At 52.8% G+C, this 16,933-nt stretch overlaps 4 protein-coding genes across 4 annotated transcripts; 1 reads left to right on the plus strand and 3 right to left on the minus strand.

Annotated features, from left to right (window-relative positions):
- Window positions 1-696: 696 nt before the first annotated feature.
- Window positions 697-9,655, minus strand: PHACADRAFT_203649 (uncharacterized protein). Its single transcript, XM_007389845.1, has 36 exons — window positions 9,201-9,655; window positions 8,690-9,150; window positions 8,310-8,635; window positions 8,149-8,257; window positions 8,054-8,089; window positions 7,988-8,000; window positions 7,831-7,933; window positions 7,645-7,780; window positions 7,579-7,595; window positions 7,498-7,525; window positions 7,430-7,442; window positions 7,334-7,376; window positions 7,217-7,282; window positions 6,824-7,166; window positions 6,568-6,769; window positions 6,483-6,512; window positions 6,244-6,427; window positions 6,127-6,189; window positions 6,026-6,069; window positions 5,849-5,970; window positions 5,552-5,799; window positions 5,467-5,498; window positions 5,348-5,417; window positions 5,238-5,274; window positions 5,044-5,187; window positions 4,901-4,984; window positions 4,282-4,847; window positions 3,867-4,227; window positions 3,124-3,800; window positions 2,673-3,068; window positions 2,365-2,621; window positions 2,242-2,311; window positions 2,167-2,186; window positions 2,012-2,111; window positions 1,207-1,959; window positions 697-1,150 (listed from the first exon to the last, which is right to left on the minus strand). Exons 1-36 carry the CDS (start codon window positions 9,412-9,414, stop codon window positions 895-897), a joined length of 6,624 nt encoding a protein of 2,207 aa, XP_007389907.1. The 5' UTR covers window positions 9,415-9,655; the 3' UTR covers window positions 697-894.
- Window positions 9,656-9,869: 214 nt separating this feature from the next.
- PHACADRAFT_246402 (uncharacterized protein) lies at window positions 9,870-11,206 on the minus strand. The gene is made up of 3 exons (XM_007389846.1): window positions 11,114-11,206; window positions 10,831-11,027; window positions 9,870-10,756 (listed from the first exon to the last, which is right to left on the minus strand). The coding sequence occupies exons 1-3, from the start codon at window positions 11,139-11,141 to the stop codon at window positions 9,965-9,967; spliced, it is 1,017 nt and encodes a 338-aa protein (XP_007389908.1). The 5' UTR covers window positions 11,142-11,206; the 3' UTR covers window positions 9,870-9,964.
- A 494-nt stretch (window positions 11,207-11,700) lies between these two features.
- PHACADRAFT_246404 (uncharacterized protein) lies at window positions 11,701-12,951 on the minus strand (the record flags this gene model as incomplete). The annotated part of the gene is given in 7 exon segments (XM_007389847.1): window positions 11,701-11,930; window positions 11,991-12,137; window positions 12,193-12,319; window positions 12,416-12,418; window positions 12,430-12,564; window positions 12,615-12,686; window positions 12,741-12,951. Coding segments are annotated over 7 exon segments (814 nt in total), but the record flags the coding sequence as incomplete, so codon positions are not given.
- Window positions 12,952-13,185: 234 nt separating this feature from the next.
- On the plus strand, window positions 13,186-14,628 carry PHACADRAFT_82283 (uncharacterized protein; the record flags this gene model as incomplete). Its single annotated transcript, XM_007389848.1, has 6 exons — window positions 13,186-13,306; window positions 13,358-13,569; window positions 13,609-13,859; window positions 13,912-14,027; window positions 14,088-14,296; window positions 14,359-14,628. The coding sequence occupies 6 exons, from the start codon at window positions 13,186-13,188 to the stop codon at window positions 14,626-14,628; spliced, it is 1,179 nt and encodes a 392-aa protein (XP_007389910.1).
- Window positions 14,629-16,933: the final 2,305 nt, after the last annotated feature.

Here is a 16,933-nt window from a genome sequence, read left to right on the forward strand (position 1 = left end):
AGGTCGTCCGCCAGCTGAACCACAAGCGTGTTCAGTGGAGCTGAATGGAACTGAAGGTTGAGGCTTGGATGCTTTGCTTCGCATTAGGAACATGGCCGAACAAGTAGAATGAGAGACGTCCAAACTCATGCTTGAACCACTGCAATGCGATGAACAGGAGGACCCAAAAGATAGACTCCACATCATCAAGCACAGTGTGAGGCGCCTGGGGTTCGTCAAGTACACGAATGGACATGAACTGCCATGTTCCCTGAGCCAGGTGTTAGCATCGAACATATCGAAGAGTAGTAAGCCCAGAATACCGTTCGGAATGGAGGCCGATTGGTACTTGAGTGCTCGTTGGTCGTATCCGGAAGTATCCTACGACTGATCCCAATCGTTCAGAACGCCTCGACCATCTTCCGTTCCCATGACATTCCCCACACTGACGTCACGATGAAGTATTCCGGTGGCCCTCGCATCTCGAATCGCTTTGAGGATGTTAATATGAGGCCTGTGGTGACAGAACGTGCAAAGACGCACCAACAAGGACATCGCGAAGCACTTGAACAAGCTCCCTCGTACCCCACACTGTCCACAATGGGTAGGCTAAAGTTTGGACAATGTGGTTATGGACGTGGGGCTGAAGTTTGTTGTGGGGTTTGTGGTCCTTTGCTTTATGCTTTATTGTTGAGTACTGGTGGCCGCTCGGAGGGATGCTGGGATAGCGTGCACTCTAACTGTACATAAAAACACTGAATATGTAAGATATTACATTACAGACACATGAACACCCTGTCGAGAGAATGCAGACATGCGCAGATCACAGACTACCAAAGATAATAAGCAAGAGTCGCAAATCCGCGGGAAGCACGCAGTCCCCGGCACAGCAGACTTGAGTGACACGAAAGTACACTAATACAGGTCATCGTCATCAATGACGAGCTCGGGCTTGACCTTCTTCCTCGGCGGTGCCTTTTGCTGCACAATGCCCTTGACAACCATCTTCAAGTCCCAATCCCATTCTTGGGACACCGACTCAGGTAGACTCGCCGAAAGTTCTTCCAGCCGAACGATACCTTGTCGTAACTCCTCGTAGTTCTGCTCAGCATGCAGCTTGGACTTCGTGTCTAAACGTTTCTTGAGCTCCGCTACGTCCTTAGTCAGGCGGCTAGCCCACGACAGCGTCAGCAAGTCCTAATAAGCTTCGACCGAATCACAGCGCACATAGCATTGTCTACCTCGACCTTTACCTTCTCATACACCTCTTGCGGGGCGATTCGAAGACGCATATGAGCGTTCTTTTTGGAGTTAATGGCGTAGGCGTTCAGCTTCTCCAGGCATACCAGCGCATGCGGGAACGGACCAAGGAAAAGCAGCCGGTAGGGCCTGTCAAAGTCTTGCGAAAGCTCCTGGCATGAAATGAACCAACGGAGCCTGGCGGCTGGCAAGCCCTTCTTGGGGACGCCGTGTCTGCGAGAGAGCAGTCGCCGGTACATCAATGCAATGCGCTTGGCGGCTGCGATCTCTTCTACCGAGGGCGGCGCAACGGTCTGTTCGACTCGCGCAGCATCAACCGTGCGAGCAGCAGCGTCCAGGTCAACGCTGTGGTCGATACCCGCATCTTCCTCTTGCGCCGAAGGGTCGTCCACAGGCTCGTCATCATCATCATCCTCCTCCTCATCCTCCTCAACACCGACGTCGGCTTTGAGGAATCGCGCAGGAATGAACGGGGCAGCTTCCGCGCGCAGAGTTGACTTCGCTTGTGGAGCAGTCTCGACCTTGGCACCATTGACTAGCGGAACGATATCTTCTGGCTTGGTGTAAACCACGGGGCGGATACCCCGGATAGGGTGCGTAGGACCGGTGACCTTGCTTGAGTCCTTGAGCTGGACAAGGTGATCGAAGTCTGATGCCTCTGTCTCAGCAGTGCTCCTCAGAGCTCTAACGAGATCATCCCACGTTGAAGCCTTGATGTACCTATACCAAGGAATAAGACGCACTGCTATGCCTCAGGTGGCAATCGACTTACTTGACAATCAAGCGCGAATAGAGCCTCGAAGGCTGCCTGATGGAGGTGATCGTCCGGTGGATGTCATTCCTAAGCTGCCAACCTGGTATGTTGTAGCCGACTGATGCGTTTTAGTTTTCCATCATTCATCGCTTGATAGCGCTGCTACTACTCACGAAGACAAATGTTGTAGCAGCTAGAAAACGCGATGACATTAGCAAGACGGAAGGAGCCAGAAGAAGAGGACTCACATTCGCGCCACAAAGATGTTTCGGATCTGCATCTCGATCTTGGTAGTGTTCCGCTCGTAAACCAGGAAGTCTACAAGAATGAGTAAGAGTCTGTAAATAAAAATGTGCACAGAACTCGCTCACTAGTACCACTAGATCCATAGTGTGCCTCTCTCATTAAGTCCCTCAAGGGCCGTAGAAGTAAGAGAAGTAGGCCAGTATCCTTCGGTTCCAACGAGCCGCTACCGCATAGGGACACAATCCAGCGACGGCTGAGTGTCGTATCATGCAAAGATCCATTTTTATGCAGCCGGTGATGCAAGATAAAGGATGCGCAGATATAGTCGAACAGCTGGCAGAAGACGTTGATGTTCATGGCCACACCGTCCTCGATCACAGTGCTGTTGAGATGTTCAGACGAGACGTTGACATAAAACGTAAACTGCACCTACTGCAAGAATAGTACACCAGCCGCTACGGAAGATGGCTCTGAAGCGCTCAGAGCAAGGAACAAATCGTGAAGGATATATCGTTCACCCCCCTTGCCTCGCACCAATTCCCGGAGTCTCTGTCCAGGCTCCACGAAAAACCTGGCACGGGCGATGTAGTCTCGCGCTCCGGTCCTGTCGAACACAAATGCTAGTGTCATCAGCTCGGCGGCATCTGTAAGGAAGTGTCGTCGATCAGACGTCCAAGGTGTAAGATTGTACAGCAAGTCGCGAATCCAGTCCTTGATGACTTGGATTGCCCTTTCGGCTTCGGGTATAGAGGCCATGTTCAAACTTGTGGCGACGCCAAGCTTCGGATGAGAGGGATGCAGGGTATGATACAGAGAGGAGAGCCAAAAACTAATAGCATGCTCAGCGTAGATTGATGGACTCAGTGACCAAGACCAATGCGTACCGCTGCTGACCGGCAGCAATGCTGCGATTTTCCAACGCGACAACAGTCTGACAAATGAGAATTTGCTGGAAAATAAGTCGGACTCGGAGGCGATATCCTTCTACGTCTAGAGCAGCATTCACTTGATGGCTTCGGGAGCAGTCATTTGAGTGGCACGTCCCAAGTAGTGCGAAAGTCGGACACAGGAAAATAGCACCTGCTTTGCTACAGAGAATATTTTCTTCGCTGACTCTACGCCTTAGTCGTGGGTGGAGAGCTGAGCGAAGCAAGCTTGTCAAATCCCAGTCGTTGAATATGAAGGCCTGGGTCTCGTCCGCTGACGCCGCATCTCCAAGGTGGCGGTAGTGGTATGTATGCAGGAAGGTGCTACTTGAGAGAACGTAGGTATTTTCCGCACCGTCCGCGTTCCGGAAGCCAAATAGCTTCCCTAGCATTCTATCCTGACCGGGGTTAGGTTCAAGCCCGATCCGCTGCATTTCGCGACAATATGTTAGAAAGGCTCGCAGCGTCGACGCCGCCTCGGGGGCACTGGCCGACACAATCTTTACCGGCTTGTTGAACACATGATCTAGACAAAGCAGAGCAGATGCGCTATCTCCATGAGCGGATAATAGCTGTTCCCCGAGCTCCTGAAGCTGCGAGGTTTGACCTTGTGCGATGCATTCGAACATTGCGAACTAGATCAGCGGTAGTAAGTAGTGGGATGGATACACGAGGCCAGGCTGAACATTAACAGAACGTACCTGATCTAGTGTATGCTTCGACATGCTCGCTCCCGCCTTCGCCTTAATATCTCTTGCAGCCTGCAAAAGTCGACCCAAATCGGACTTCTCGTACCCATCCTTGGCAGTCATGCCGAACGAAAGATATTCCCACAGCCCATGCAGCACGCATTCCTCCGCCCGCTGGCGCGAGTGATTACTTGCCCAGTCCCGCATAAATAATCGAATGGCTTGAAGCGGGCGACCTTCTTCAAGATGAAGTTCTGCTGCCTCTGCGAATCTGCTTGAGTGCTCCAGAAGAGTTGCCCGAGCGACGTCGAATCCATAGTCCTCCATGAACTCCAAAGCGTCGTCGAGTGTTGGGAAGAGACTCGTTGCACGACTAGATTTGCCTGTTAGAATATTCTATATAAAGGCTACGAAGACAGAAACATACTCAAGTCGATTCTCCTTGACATAGTGGAGCTTGGCTACGTCGATGATTGTAGTGGCGAATGTTTCTGGGATGCGACGACCATGGCGCTGGACTATGTCAACAGCTTCATCAAAAAGCCCGGCTTTGCGATAATGCTGTGCTGCCTTCGTATATTCTTCGGCTTGCAGATATGCTTCTGCTGCTCTGCAATGATCATCGGCTTCGACGAAACACTCGGCGGCGTTGCGATGATAGGCAAAGGTCTCTCTGGCAACAGAAGCAATGGAAGCAGATTTGAGAAACGCCTCCGCAGCGACGATGAAGGCAAGTGTTCGAGCGTTGTCCGTTGTACGTCTCGTCTTCACTGTGCCTCGAGCTCGTTCACGTAGATGATACGCATATGCAACCTCCTTTTGCCGAGGCATGCCAGCCCGCTCATAGCACCTGACGGCTTGCAGGTATCGCCGGTTATCAAAGAGCGTCCTTGCGGTGGCGGCCCACTCTTCGGGTGTAGAAGTCATCGCCAGACGAGGAACTTCGTCTGCAGCACTGCAATTCTTCATGAGACTGTGGGCGTTCCAGAACGTCTGAAGTACGATCAGTGCACTCGGGTACGCCAATCAGCCAATGGTGCACTCACTCGCAGCGGCTCTCCCTTCTCTGAACAATCGGCGATCCATAAATTCTTGTGGGCACGGGTAATAGCGACATACAAGAACTTGAGCTGCAGTAGGCGAAGCCATTAGTATCGATTTTGGATCTTTCTCTGGATGTTTCTCGTACCTCTCGGCAGACTCCGCTATGCCGGGCGTCGTCGAACTGAGGGCACTTCATACGCTTCTTGAGGTTGTCGTCCAATGCATTCAAGACAACCCTCCACTGGGAGAGCTCCACCGTGGAGTCTTCGAAGAAGTTGTATAATAAAACCTGTTCGAAAATTTATTACTACAGTTCACTTTCTGATTTAATAAACATACGTCGTTAAACTCGAGACCCTTACTTTCGTACAGGGTTCTAGAGTCATGTGTATGGCACGTTAGTCGGTGATAGACAAGCATGGCAGCTCGAAGGATGAATGCGAACGTACAAGATCAAACCGATATCGCCCATTTGAGCTTGCAGCTTGCTACGAGCCTCGTCATCTCGAACAAGAATGCCTAACACGCTTTCAGATCAGAGCTTCGATAAAGACGGGATGCAACCTACATTGCTGCGCGCCGAATTCAATCTGACTTCCACTGGCGCCGAGATCAGCGAGAATACACTTTCACACCCGCTAATTGAAACTCACGACGCGCCGAATAGGAACTGCTCATACTGCACAGTATCCTGATCCCACCCACTGAAGAAGATAGGCTTCAAGCCATCGACGACTCCCTTCTCCTCAGCCAGAGTGTCGATTGCATGTGGCCAGAACCGCGTGATGAGTTGCACGACGGAATGAGCGCATCGGACGATGCCTCCGTGCGAACGGTAGTTTACAGTGAGCTGAAAAGATTCTGGAGACTTAGCAAGATAGCCCTTCGGGGAGGAAGCGAGCTGCACTAGTTTTAGCTTAGTAATCCCAATATGTCAAGGAAAATCAAACCTCTAGGCGATAAAGGAAAGCCTTTAAGTCGTCGAACCTGAACGAACTTCCCACTGAGATTGTCTGGGCAGTGTCTCCGGCCCAGAACAGACCAAGAGGATTGCTGCATAAAGTTCGCAGAACTGGAGGTGACATTCGTTAGTGACTTAGCTGTTCCATAGGTAGCAAGGCACGTACCAAGCGCGTCAACGAGGAGATTATCCTGGGCTTCGTCCACATAGCTGGAAAAAGTAGCGTAAGATGAATCGCTTGGCGCGACCGCACAGCAGCGCACACACATGAAATCCAATTTCTTTCCCGGGACGCCAATCTGGTCCAGTCCGCGGAGGATGGCATGCGTTCTGCAACAGACTTTCAGAAGATGCACCTTAGAATAGACTGGGGTAAAATCAGACCTATCGGCAGCGTCCCAGTCCCTGCGTTGGCGCTTCAGCCGCAGATACGCTGAGAATAGTTCATATACCGCTTCCCTGCGGCCGGCGAACGTCCCTTGCTGACGGTGGCTGAGTGAGATATACGTCCCTTCGTCTAGATGACCTTCTGCGGTTTGAAGTGCGCTTTCCGACCCCTTGATGACACCTGTTGACGCGTAGTTGATGTGTATGTTTTAGATACAAAGAAAAGGCAACAATACCCATAATCTCCGCGAAAATGAGAGCAGGATCTGGACGACGCTATTCAGTATGCACAGTTTCTATTGAAGACGGAAGGGTACTAACCGAGATTCTTGGTGAGATTCTGAGGAAGATGAGACCAATAGGCTTGCAGAAAAGTGCCGTAGGACACGAATGAGTCCCGACGCTGTAGCATATAATCGCTCGCGACAGCAGAGGGATCTACAGTGCTGTCATCATCAGCCACAGAAAACGCAAATTCGCCCTTGTTGTAGGTGCAAAGATCTCCTTCTAAGAGCCGGCACAGCTATTTGTGGTCCATCAGCAGACGTACACCGCTGAACGGCGGAGGATTTCATACATGATCAAATGTGACGAACAACGGAAAATGTTCATCTTGTAGCTCACTGAACTTCTTCGGCAGCGAGCCACGCCAGAACTCTTCCTCGTCCTGGTCAACAAGTGCCCGATCCTCCGTATTTTGCTTCTGTGCTCCCATCTGCGCAGATTCTTGTGCACTTCTTGTCGCCGCTGCGTGCGACTCTGCCAGCTTTCGGTAATATTCCTCGACCTTCTCTGCGAGAACGCGAGACTGAGTGACAAAGACTTGTCGCGGTCGGGAGAAGCTGTCGCTCGAATCCTCGCGGATAGCATCCCAAGCGCGCTCTATTCCGAGCATCTTGAACAGCATAGTGGTCGTTTTACTGTATTTGTATGAGTAACATGTGCAAGTTCAGAAGTTGGATACACCCACCCCGTACCACTGCGGCCCAGAACGTAGCAAGATCCGCTGTGCTTGACTATTGCCTGCTCCGACGGGCTAGTCATACATTAGTCCAAATTCAACTTCAACGCTCCATGCGTAACGTACGACATGTGGAACACATGCTGAACGTCTTGATCGGCAAGGATACCTATGCACAGAGCGTCAGATCCGCGTGATTCGGGAGCATGCACAAGGACATACTATTCAAAAGTGCCTACGGGTAACACAAACGTCAGTGTCAGCGTGTTGGCCACTAGGCAATAACGCACCTGAGAGAAAGTAACGAACTTCTGAAGGCTATAGATGGTTTAGATGGCGCATTACCGGTATGAGAAAGGAAAGAATCTTACACCAAGATCGAGTGCAGCTGGAAACATATTAGCCGAGGTCATTCATCGAGAGAAGAGCTGGCATACCTCTTCACGGTCTTCATCTCGTAAACCAGCAATTTGTACAGGTCCCTCTGGAACATCGGGCCCCTGAGCTGGTGGGAAGCTTTCAGGGGAGAACACCTTGTCTCCGGGGTTCTTAGGAGGTTTACGATAGATACATCTAGAGAAGTCTGTCAATGCTGCGGCAGCAGATCAATGAGCAGAACGAACCGCTTCCGATATTCTTTCCCCTTCCCCGCAAGATGCTGACCGACAGCATCCCAGAACCGTCGCTCGAGCTGAGCGTGCGTGTAGATACCGAAGATCCGAAGAACTGACATGTGCAGCGGTCAGTATAAGACGCATATATGTGCGAAGAGATCCATACCTTGACGATCGATCTGCCTCGAATGGTCAGCGAACCAGAAAAAAACAAAATTGTCGGAGAGCTAACCTCGGTCTCGAACTCGCGGACACAATCTACTTGGTACTATTTTTTTTTTTTCGTTGGTCGAAACTTCGGCAGAAAATCGAGACAAGACAGCTCACCACAAGCCGTGTATCGCGCGTCATTTTAGCTTCGAAAACGGGCACGCCAGCATCCTTGCCAGTTAATTTCTTCTGATTGTCGTCGGAAAAATGTCCGTTGGACAGCTCCCTGGTAGGGCTATCAGCAGGTACAGTGCAGAAAGAAACGCATATCTACGCACTTGATTTTCTTCAGTATGATTGCAAAGAGTTTCTGATCACTTCTCTTGTATTCACGCAAGTTGCGATCGGCGCGCGTAGACACAAGAATTTGCCATTCGCCGAAACCATCAACCGAGTCGAAATGGAAGGCCGCCTTCATAGGTTGTATCATCGGATACGCGGCCGGCACCTCTGGGTTCTGCCCAGGGGCGTTCGAAAGATTGTCGGCTGCACTGTTGATGTGCTCGTTGGAGAAGCCAGAGTCCTGGATGAAGCCGTCATGTGGCAAGTAAGCGTCTTTGAATACAGCCGCCAGCTCGGGGTTGCGTAGCACATCGAGACAATGCTAAGCAGGTGTCAGTTTCTAGACCAGCAAGAAGTGGAGCAGAAATGACCGTACAAGGAGAATAGCTTTCTGGTCCGCGAGAATCTCCTCGACACGTCGATCCGCATCCACTTGGAAAACTGGTACGGGGATCCCGAGGTTATCAAAAGGTCTCCGGTCAATTATCGTGGATGGTTTGAGGCTGCGGCTCTTCTTCCTTTGCTTCTGCTTCACGCGTTTTTTGATAAAGAACTCGTCTTCGTCTTCGTCTCTGATCGAGGCCATGTACTCTTCGAGTGTTATGTTCTCGCTTATGAACGCGTCCTGTTTGGACAGTTCTTTCAGGACCGGCTTTGCGAGGTCCACCGCTTTATGGCAGTCGATGAGGCTCGCGGAGGGATAATCGAGGGACCAGAAGTAGAGTGTCAACTGGCTTAGGAGAGTACAAGCGAGGGAGGATTCAAACTGGTCCGCTTGTGTAGGAAAGTCTGCCATGATCGCCTCTCTCCAAAGTGCGGCGGTGCCTTGCGTACAGGCTGCTCATAATGAGCCAAGTGCCAGTCTTTGTTGTGTGACATCCACGTACCGGAGTAAACATATGCGTAGAGCCTAGGTTCAGCCATGAAAGCTGTTGTTGCTTTAAGCTTGTCGAAGGCTGGGTTTTGAACGTGTTCTTCCAGAGCACCCATCGCACTCCTAAAGGACACTTCATTGCTCAGTCTCGCAGGCGCAAACAGATCCATGTCAAGCTTGGCATGGATCTGTTCGCGTAGGATTGTGCGTGGACTGGAGAAAGACATCGTGAAACGCTGAGTTGATGTCTGTCGCGGACTCTCTGAAGGTCGCGCGGCTGCTCCGTGTAGCCTCGTGTCGATAAACGCTGCGCTGTATTAGGAAACCAGAAATTCCAAGAATGGTCGAGATGTTGTGTGAGGTGAGTGCGCTTGAGGAAAACGATGAGGCACGAAAACTGGCGTGAAAATGTGGAGCACAATTTCTAGCTGTGGGCACTGTAGCAGACTCGGTAGAATGAACCGTCGCGGTTAAGTTCAGAGCGCGAATCTCCTCAAGCGCCATGCACGTTATGATCACCTCTGTGACGTCCTCTTCTGGATTTTGCTCAGGTCCATTTCACGAACTAACTATTTCGCCTGAATTGTCGACCTTCCTTCAGCACAAAGATCTCAAAAGTTTCGAAATGCTCAGAACTCGCACCCTAGTGTGAATATCCCGAGCGCAGGCCAAATTCTGCTATAAATGGGTTTCCGTCCCAAAGACGAACAATCGAGTTCATGTACATGCTGAGGTGTAGTGGTGGGTCAACGCAGACAATACAATTGTAACATGCCTTCAAGCGACAGCCACAGGTACAGGTTGCGAAGCGGGGCTCGCCTGAGCGCTCTTCAGCCTCATCTCCTCCAATCGTTTCTTCTCCACCTCCAGCATCGCCCTTTGAATCATCACCCTTTTCGGCACGACCTCTCTCCTCTCCGTCGTTGGCTTGAAGTCGAGACGATCCACGCCGAGCGCCTTGAGGGTCTTGCGCTCGACCAAGCTGTACTCGTTCGGGTCGTCGCGGTTGAAGTTGAACGGCTTGCGCACGCTCACGGGCGGGTTGGTGATCACCCGCGGCACGCGTAGGACGTTCTTCGACGCCGAGTGCATCATGAGCGGATGCATGAGCACGACATCACCCGTCTCGCCCGTGAGCTCAACGAACTTCTCGCACCTCTTGATCTCTTCAAGGTGCGACCAGAAGCCGGGATAATCCCTGAACTGGTCGGCCGTGCCTTGGAGGTACGCCGGGCGGAAGGTGCGGTCCTCGGGGATGACGCCCTCGGGGTGCGCCGCGAGGTATTTCGCGATTATGTCGATGCCGTCCGTCGCGATGAACGTCGCGCCGCCGCCGGGCGCGATGCTGGAGAAGAGCGGGATGACCAGCAGTGCTTGTTCGGGCGAGTCAATGAAGTGCACGAAGAAGTCGCCGTCGACATGCCAGTTGTCGAGCTCGAGCGCCTCGCGAGGTTTCGCGCCTTCAAGCTCGGGCGTGCCTAAGTTAACGATGAAGCTGTCACCCCAGGTTGAGGCTTCGACGTTGATGCGGTCTTCACCGCCGCACAGGTCCGTGATAGCTTCCCAGGCCTATGAACACGATGTGCACGATCAGTCAAAATCGTATCTCACGAGCAAGATGTCATCCGGGTGTAGTACCATACCTTAGGCGCGAATTCGCTCACACGAACTCGTTTGGTCACAGGCATATGAATGCGCTCCTGGTTCCATGTTGATTTGTCGTTTGGCTCCATTCCCAAACGAACCCACATCTCTCTCGTGAAATCCGCAGCCTGCTCCCGTGTAAACGCCTGCTTGATGACTACATAGCCATTCTCCATGAAGAAGTCGACCTGTTCCGCTGCGGTAATGAAACCATACCGGGTAGGAGTTGTCAGTGCCACGACGGCCTAACTGAGAACGCACGATCGAAAAGGAAGCACATACATGTCAAAGCTTTGTATTGTTGGGCCATTGCAGCAGATGATGATGCGATACACTGGTCAATGAGGGGTGCTTGCTTGGAAGGCGTAGCGCGAGGACACTCTGGTGTGTGGAAGGCGATGATAAGTACACCCGGCGGATATTCGGGGAGCCGCTTTCACAGTCAGCTGGCCCTAACGGGAAGCGTCATGCTACCCCAAACGCAAGCTCGAGAACGTCCTTGGCCCCTTAAGTCACTGATAGCCCAGCTGAATCTGAGCAGTGAGTGTGCGAGATGTTTAACCTGCCAAGGTAGTATTGACCCAAAGGCATCTGCGTACTGCGCAGCGCAGGCTGCTTGATTGTGGCAGAACAGCTGCCCATGATACAGGACCGTCGGACCGACAACATGATGCATGACCCTTCACAAGACCCTAGTCAATAAGTGATACGCTTTGCTTTGATACCGTCGAATTTCGGCTGACAGACATGGGAACTAGGAGTAGCACGTCGTGAGAACACAGATGCAATAGTTGGATCCGTGCAAGGGCGGATAGTCAACAAACGCTGGAAAAATTGAAAGCTGGGCACGACTCCGACAATGATCGATTGTATTCACATATCTCTATAGCGAGACTGCGGATATCACTGCACCCCTGCTTACAAGTCGGTATCAGACTTGGGCCGTCTCTCCAAGACGCTGTCGACGATTCCAAACTCAAGCGCTTCCTGCGCTGTTGACAAGGGCCGTCAATCACCCAGACAATGTCGGCAAGAGTAGCATAGCCCTCCTCAAGAATAGACTTACCTGTCAAGAAGTAATCACGCTCAAGCGCTTTCTCTGTTAAAATTTTGAAGAAGTCAGTATGATGAGGAGTAACTCAGGACCATCAGGGCGTACCGAAGCGCTGAACGCCATCTTCAACGCTTTCCTCCGACTTTCCGCAGTGGCGTTGATAAATGCGCGTGAGAACCTCACGAACCCTCAAAATTTCGCGTGCATGGATGGCGATGTCTGATGCTTGGCCAGATGCGCCTCCCGAAGGCTCTGTAGGAGATAATTAGCCGATGAAGCCTAGCCATGCTCAATTAAAAGGGCGCACGGTGGATCATGATGCTCGAGTTAGGCAGAGCGTGGCGCTTGCCCTTTTCTCCTGCCGCCAACAGCAGGGATCCCATGGAACACGCTTGACCAACACAGTAGGTATGAATTGGTGATGAAACATACTGTTGCCAGATGAGCTTAGGCTGTCCCCTTCGGATATCCGGACCACTGTACCTGCATCTACACCTGCATTAATGAGCGCCAGATGAAGAAAGCGGAAGCAACTTTTGCTTACTGTGTCATATACCGCTAGCCCGGCGGTGACACTGCCTCCAGGAGAGTTGATGTATAGATGAATTGGCTTCGATGTCTCCTCAGCTTCCAAGAAGAGAAGTTGTGATACTAACAGCGCTGAATCGGTGTCTCGAATCTTTTGATTACTCAATGAGACGTGTCGTGTCCTTCAAACACATCACTCACTGGACCGTAAAGCATCACTACCCGCTCCCTCAATAAACGAGAGAAGATGTCGTAACTGCGCTCTCCCCGACCCTAGCATTTCTCTAAATTAGTTTCGACATATCTACCAGAAGTTTATCTGCTCACAGTCTGCTCTATAACCATGGGCACGAGGTTCCCTGTCACTGGACTGCTTGTCCCATCCCACCTGCCTGCCAAGGGGTGGAACCCCCGCGACGTAGCGCCCCGTTGTACCGTGTTTGCACGAGCAGCTTGAACAGCATTCCGCACAGCATTCCGAGCGAGCATCCTAAGCTTGCTGTGAGGTGTGGCAACAAAGGAGAATGTGAGAGAAGAAAAAGAGGCCAAGTTGCCGCGCACGCAAGTCGGGCCAGCCTCCAGGAAGCGCGCGACGTGCGCCTAGCACGTGACACGCGCGTGCTAATGGGCGTCAAAGTTGAGGTCTGTTCTCTGTTCCCTCGGCCTCGACGGTTGACCCTCGCCACTCTGCCCGACTTGCTTGCATTTCTGGCGACTTGCACAATCAGTACTTCTGGAATAGACCTGATTTATGCAGGGGCGGTGACAGAGAATGTCGAGATTCTACGGCTCGCCGCGTTCGACGGAGAGTCCCATGGACTTCGAGTACACTTCGCGTCCAAACGTGAAGCCGGTATGGGCCCAGGGAGGAGACTCAAATACACCACGCAAAAGTAAGTGTTCAGCTTGTATAATTTGTCTGTGGTGTAACTTGTGTATCACAGGACCACTTGCAGAGCTAAACTCTCCGGCTCGATCGTTCCATGCCGGCGACCCAAGCACGCCAACCTTTGGCAGTATACCCACAAACATACCCTTCATGCTGAACGTACCTGCCCCAGTTACGCCACACCGCGATGCATGGGTACCCCCAAACGCGGCCTACGCCGAGATCAAGGACGTGGACATGACGGAGGCCAGCCCGCCGCAGAAGCCCGTACCTCTTGAGACTACGACCGGCAGTTCTGACAACGAGGAAGAGGGTCGGGGTGGAGACAGGAAGATTGCGCTTGGAGGCCTCAAGAGGGTGTACAAGTCGCGACAGAAGCTCAGAGAACAGAGTCGGCTAGGACAAGTCAAGGCGCGGGTTGAGGTTGCAGAAGAAAGTGACGCAGAGAGTGAGGACGAAGTCGTGTCACCCATTGCACAGAATACCTCCAATCATTACACGCTGAATCTTCCTGCCCCGGCTGCTCCAAGATCAGACACGCCTTACGTGCTCTTGGGGTAAGTTCAAGTTCCTGTATGCGCTAAACCTTGTTAACGTCTGGCCTTCTAGATACCTGCAGTTCTTCTTCAACCTCTCGCTGATCCTGGTCTTTCTATACCTTCTCGTGCAATTCATTCTGACGGTCCAGCGTGACGTCGAACACCGGATCTCCGAATATTCGATGGGTAAGAATACTCGGTGCCTTCTTCTCCCGAAGGAACACACTAATTATTACGCATGCACAGACATTGTGCAAGAGATAGCGCAGTGTATAATGCATTTCAAAACAAATCTTTGCGCCACGAACCCCATTCCGGCGATGGCTTACCAATGCGGACAGTGGGAGACATGCATGAATCGTGACCCGACCAAGGTCGGGCGTGCGCGCGTGGGTGCCGAACTCATCGCAGAAGTCGTGAATGGCTTTGTCGAGCCGATATCATGGAAGACCCTCGTACGTACCATACCATAACTGATATGTCCCGGCATCGTGAATGACAAACATACGGCAAACAGGCGTTCATCCTCACTTCGCTGTCGTTTCTTACCGTCTTCGTGAATAGCCTCCTGTCCCTATACCGCTCTAGACATAACCCCGCGAACACCCCAGCTGTACACTCGCAGCCCGTGCCATCCTTCCCCGTCGGTCCGGCGGCGCCATACCCCCACCACATGTTTAACGCTCCGTCTGGCTGGGGCAAGTCTTGGTTGACAAGTCAGGACGTCGAGGAGATCCCTCCTCGGAGGAGAAAATTGGAAAGCGGTGCAGCGAAGGAAATCAAATAGGCCTCATCATACTGTCACGACATTTCTGCGGCCGTCTCGGATCTATCTTATGTCTTTTTATAACGAGTCTCACGTCTGTTCTCACATCACCGTTGGATATGGCGACGGATAGTGTGATGATCGTACGTGAGTAGTTAGTTCTGCGGCATGCGAGAACTGGGCGCTGAAGGCACACGACAGATGTATCGTTTTTCCCATTGCTGCCTTGTTGACTAGGTGGTGATTTCATCTTGGGGATGTTCGATCGTTCACATGCACTGGCTGCACCACACATGAGGCTCAACATTCGATCTTGGTATCGTCATGAGAACCCTATCACGAAAATGAGCCATAACCGGAAATTTCTATGACAAGTAAGTTCGATGGTTCCATAGGCGGGTGCACGAGGCTGATGGTCCGTGGCGTCACGTTCATATCCGCAGGTCCCTGAGCCCACTGACTTAGCTTCCCCATTAATATCGCAAGAAGTCGCGACGGGGCCACGCTCACGTCATCTCGCTGCACGAGACCTGGCCGGCGTGTGCAGACCCGCATCTAGGAATTCAGACGCAGCGTTCTACCGCCGCACGAACGCCACGAACTCAAGGAGGAAGCGATAGGAAGCTGTGCAATGGCCCTAGGGCTAGGCTTCCCGAAGGCTCGTCGAAGCCTTCTCGCGGAGCACGACCGCCCTTTCCGCTATCGCACATCCCCATAGGGGCTCCTCATTCCGTGCCTGAGCCTATCGAGGAGCTGCGACGCACGAGCCAGAAGCTGGGAGAACGAGCAGCAGGCGGCGCAGTTGCCACTGCCACCGATGGCCGACTATAACCATCGGCGACGCCGGGCAGCTTCCCTGCATGTCGACGCATCCAATTGTGTGGTGTTACTATGGGCATCGATCGCAAGCTTTTTACGACACGTCTATTCAGAATTTCCTGAGACCCTGGCCAGGGCGAGCACGCGCGGGGGCGCTTCTTGCCGTAACCCACCCTCAACGCCGTAGAGTCGCCCGCGCTGGACGAAGTGTCAATCAGAGAGGCCGCCGCAAGCGATAGGCCTGTTGCTGATGCCGATGCGGATGGACGCCTGTTGGGGTTAGGGACATCGCGGCGGCGAGATCGATTGATCCTATGCGGCGGACACCCGAGACTAGGATGTCATTGATTTCCCTGGCCGGGGTTCCTCGTGCGACACGAGTATGCCGGCCCTGTGCGCGACTAAGTTCATACATTCCCCAGGATGCATCAGGAAGATCTAGAAACCGATCGCGGTCAGACATGTCTGCATTGCGACACTGCGGCAAGCGCGTTGAATATGGCTGATAGAAGCGGCGGAGAGGCACACGCGCGCGCCTGGGCCCTCGTGCACAGAGTCTTCGGCTGCGCATCTCGTTGGCAATTGCGTGTATGGTAAGCTCAGGAATCTGGCTGGCGCCGAATAGCCTGCTTCGCTTAATGATGATAGGTTAGCTTGTGCAGGGTCGCGGGCAAACCTAGTACAGCAGCTCTTTGTCCAGGGTCCTGCCGAGCAGCGACCGTGGTCAGCCACAGGACTCGGCGGTGGAGCCCACGCTGTGCGGGAGCGGTAGCAAAGGGCCGCTGCGTCCGCCTGTCCCAGAGATGCGCCTCTTTATCCGAGGAACGTGTGCGCCGCATGTGTGGGCGCGCGGGACAGCCGGTGAGTTGTTTGAATGGACGGAGAAGATAGCACAGCCTCTGAGTCCGCTGCGTTCCGGCCTGACAATCATCGTTCAGACGTCCAATGCTTGTCTCCGGTGATATCACGGGCTGCACAGGGATACGAGACGTTCGCAATCCTTCCCTGTACTCGGGGTTGGGGAGTCCGGCCCCAGGCTAGCAGCGTAGCGCCTAACTTTGAATTGACGAGCGACGCCAGCCGCGGGTCAAATTCCGCGGCGGTAGTATCTGAACAGGTGAGCTGCCTTTCTGTGCAGTTCCTTGCGTGTTTGCAAATGACGCATTTTCAGGTCGGGTCTGGACGGCGCCACAACACGAGTGCAGTGCGCCTTCAAGGTTTGAACACTGCTCGCATGACCCGCTCGCTGCGTTAGCTACATCAAGGAGCGCGCCTGATATCGCCTGTCGCTATTCGCACGTCAGAGCATGCGGAAGATCTCCATCAATGAAGCGCGCCCCCCAGGCAACATGGTCTCAATCTCACAAAGACAGTCCTCATCTGCGATCGCATCTATGTTGCCGTCAAAACGAAAACGAGAGGAGACCCAGGAACGCTAACGCATCAAGGACCACGGGGGAGACTATACCCTGTTCCGACGTCCATCGGGACACAGCAACGGGCGGCA

The sequence above is a fragment of the Phanerochaete carnosa genome (assembly GCF_000300595.1).
Source record: "Phanerochaete carnosa HHB-10118-sp unplaced genomic scaffold PHACAscaffold_1, whole genome shotgun sequence".
Taxonomy (NCBI): Eukaryota; Fungi; Basidiomycota; class Agaricomycetes; order Polyporales; family Phanerochaetaceae; genus Phanerochaete; species Phanerochaete carnosa.

What these genes read in the sequence shown, in the direction of transcription:
- PHACADRAFT_203649 (XM_007389845.1), bottom strand. Translation starts at nt 9,414, where the DNA reads ATGTCTTTCTCCAGTCCACGCACAATCCTACGCGAACAGATCCATGCC. An exon ending in GGGAAAGAATATCGGAAGCG is followed by an intron (nt 7,781 to 7,830) that starts GTTCGTTCTGCT and finishes AGACTTCTCTAG; the next exon opens with ATGTATCTATCGTAAACCTC. An exon ending in GTCGAGGTAGACAATGCTAT is followed by an intron (nt 1,151 to 1,206) that starts GTGCGCTGTGAT and finishes GTCGTGGGCTAG; the next exon opens with CCGCCTGACTAAGGACGTAG.
- PHACADRAFT_246402 (XM_007389846.1), bottom strand. Translation starts at nt 11,141, where the DNA reads ATGGCCCAACAATACAAAGCTTTGACAT. An exon ending in ACAATACAAAGCTTTGACAT is followed by an intron (nt 11,028 to 11,113) that starts GTATGTGCTTCC and finishes TCATTACCGCAG; the next exon opens with CGGAACAGGTCGACTTCTTC. An exon ending in TGAGCGAATTCGCGCCTAAG is followed by an intron (nt 10,757 to 10,830) that starts GTATGGTACTAC and finishes TCGTGTTCATAG; the next exon opens with GCCTGGGAAGCTATCACGGA.